Here is a 3328-nt window from a genome sequence, read left to right as displayed (position 1 = left end):
TATAACCCGACCAGACGACAGTCCGATTTTTTCAGTTTCTCTACTTATATGATTTGTAAGCGAACAGTATAGTTCCTGATCAGCCTGCGCGGAAGCGCAGGCTGGTCTAGATCCATGCTGGTCGCAAACGCACTATTTAGGTTTTGTCATGGCGCGGCTCAAATGGTGTTGTTGCTGATTGTATTCCACCATATTTTAGTCTTGACTGAGTTCTTTCCCTTAGACTTAAAATGTAGTCATAACGACATAATTTTCAAAATGAATCAAGAAGTCTTGACCTTATCTCCACAACTTTAGAATATCAGCTTCAGAGCTTTTGAAAGGAAAATACTCAAAACATTTACGCCCTTTTCTGCAATCAGGAAGATTAATTCCATTAAATGCAATAAAGTCCGGGTTTAATTTTTATCAAGAGCCCAATTTTCCCTTTTATAAACGAGGGGCCCCCGTGAATCAAAAACAGACTCTTTTCTTTTAAAAAATTTTTAAAAGGTTTAAAACATTGTGTAAAAAAATGTTAACCAATTGTTTTACGAATTATTCGCTTAGCAAGTCCGACAAATCTTTTATAATAGCCTCCCATCCAGGGGGATAGTTGGACAATAAATTTCCATTTTATTTTAGCATTGGATGCATAGTTTTGAACGTCTTCAGAGATCAAAACAGTTTTCAAAACATTCTCTAAGGCTTTGTTTGCCACTTTGAAATGCAATGCATTATCGCTTATCACTATTTCCGGCTTTCCTCTTTGAGCAATAATACTACAAAATGCCAATAAAAATTCTTCAGTTGTCATATCTTCAACCATTTCTACATGAACGGCTCTAGTCAAACAAATGAATAAACATATCCAAACCTTTCTAGGGTCCTTTTCAGTTTTTATGAACAATGGACCAAGGTAATCAAGACCAGTTCTATAGAATGGTGTTGATTCCGATACTCTTAAATTTGGTGAAGGTGGCATATTGGGCATTTTATAAGGCCCTCCTTCATCACGTCGACACGTGTAACATCTTTTAAGAACTGACTATAACTGTTGCACGACCTCGAACAAGCTAAAGGTTGCTACGTAATTTACTTAATATTTGAGACACACCACTATGCAAAATTTCAGCATATGTTTTCTGTAGGAACAATTTTGTAAAAGTTCCATTCTTAGGTATCTTGCTCCAAATGTGAGGTCTGAGTGTTCGATGCGCCCTTTACATCTGAGAGGTCAAATTTCGTCAATGAATAATTCAAGCTGACGTTGCAAATTATCCCTTCTATGTGTCTTGAATGCATTAAACTTCAAACCACTTGCCCCTCACTGCTGTGGGTTCGAATCCCGAGAGGGACTTTGGATTCTTTCTTGTGAGGAAGCTATCCAGCTAGCTTACGGAAAGTCGGTGGTTCTACTCAGGTTCCCGTTCATGCCTGAAATAACGGAAGGATAACCAATTAGGTCCATGCCACCACATATTATTCTTCTTTAGATTTGCTGTACTTGAACCTCGTGATGCTATATCAGCTGGGTTCTCGTAAGTTATAACGTATCCAATAATGACATCTTCATATTTATCAATTTCACGTACTCTATTCTTGATGAAAACTGGCTGATCTTTCTTTGAATTTATCCACTGCAAAAACACATTGTGGATCGGTCCACAAGGAACTTTTATTGATGTTCAACTCACAAAGCGTAAAAAATGAATTCCAATAAGAACAGACATGATTTCTAATTTTGGTATAGTGAGTTGTTTCACTGGAGCAAGTCTTGCCTTTGAAAAGATAAGCTCGGTTTTGATTTTAGAGCTGGATTTTTGATGAAGATACATTGAACATGAGTATGCCTTTGCAGAAGCATCACAGAAGCATGCAAGTGTATTTTCAATATGTTCTTCATTTTTGATCTAACGTTACACAATGTTGTAACATACAATGACTTATTTCTACCAAGTCATCCCTTATTGAATTCCATTCAGATTATATTTGTCATCTATCTCGTTATCCCAACCTAATCTTTTACTCTATAATTTCTGGATAAAGATCTTTTGTCCTATAACACAATAGGAGAATAAAGACCAAGCGGATCGAAAACTGATGCAATTTTAAGTGCATTGTGTTTTGTTTCTACATGTATTTGTCTGATTCATCATTTGTTATCCATTCTCTCAGATTCATAGATATGTCATCAAATAGTGATTTTGCATCTTTATAAAGTTGCATAGCTTCTGATTTCGAGTTTGTTCATGTAATTAAATTCTCGACATAAACGTCGTTTTTCAGTTTCTGTGCTGTTGCTGTTTCAATACCGTTTGATTCAAGGTGACTTTTGATTGTAGCACCAAGCAAAAACGGTGATGATATGACTGCAAACGGAACTTTACAGAATGTTTCCTTTTTCAAAAATGAGTTTATTCAAATCCTTAACCAGCAAAAAGCGTGTTACATCCCTATCATAAGACTGAAAGCCTATTTGTAAAAACCCTTTCTCTATGTCAGCGACAATAGCTATCTCATGAAATCGAAACTTCATAAGCATTCAACAAAGAAAGTGTAACATAACAGGTCCTCTATACATGTTTTCATTAAAACCTTTGTCGCTTTGTTTTGTTTTGACAGACGCATCATACACAATGCGTAATTTAGTTGTTGATTTAGATGGTGTTACATATGCATGATGGGAAATATAATAGACGAGACCATTTTCTCTAGCTTTGTTATCTACTTTTTCAATTATTCCTTTTTGTTGTTGGTCTTCAATTACATTATAATACAGTTTCATCATTTCTGGTTTTCTTTGCAATTTGGATAGAACAGATTTAAGTCTACCATATGCTAATTCACGATTTATTGGATGAATTGCCTCTTTCATCTCTCCATGGCCAGGCTACTTGGTATCGGCCATCATTAAACGTTAAAGTGTCTTTAAAATGCCTCGTAGTAATTTCATCTTTTTTAATATCAGGATTGTCAGTGATACCAATCGACTTGATATTCCAGAAATCCTTTAAATTTGGTTTAAGGACTATCAACGCTTGTGAAAGTATTTGTATTTGCTGAGATATTTCCTTGAGTAAATATCAACATATTGACTTCTTTTACTTTCTTCATCGGGATCTTTCTTTGTACGTCAACTTAATATCCAAACACATTTTGAACTAAGTAAATATAATCCAGGTTTAATCTCCAGTTTCTGACACAATACTATATCTATGAAGTAGTCATTTCATATTAGCATTTCGATTTCACATGATTCATTTTCATTTGCAATTGTGTCAGCAAGATCAACAGTTTTCAGAATATGATATGCATTTCTCGAAAGCTTTGAATTGTGCCACTGATA

General features: G+C 35.1%; 1 protein-coding gene across 1 annotated transcript; it reads right to left on the bottom strand.

Moving 5' to 3' along the window:
• Window positions 1-517: 517 nt before the first annotated feature.
• On the bottom strand, window positions 518-973 carry LOC132746442 (uncharacterized). Its single transcript, XM_060735589.1, has one exon. The coding sequence runs from the start codon at window positions 971-973 to the stop codon at window positions 518-520; it is 456 nt and encodes a 151-aa protein (XP_060591572.1).
• Between the last annotated feature and the right edge of the window lie 2355 nt (window positions 974-3328).

Source organism: Ruditapes philippinarum, unplaced genomic scaffold (genome assembly GCF_026571515.1).
Source record: "Ruditapes philippinarum isolate M1 unplaced genomic scaffold, ASM2657151v2 ctg623_1_1_1_1, whole genome shotgun sequence".
NCBI lineage: Eukaryota > Metazoa > Mollusca > Bivalvia > Venerida > Veneridae > Ruditapes > Ruditapes philippinarum.
Note: the sequence above shows the minus strand (reverse complement) of the source record. Positions and strands in the feature narration are given on the sequence as shown.

Coding starts and splice junctions, on each gene's coding strand:
- LOC132746442 (XM_060735589.1), bottom strand. CDS start 973: ATGCCCAATATGCCACCTTCACCAAATTTAAGAGTATCGGAATCAACA.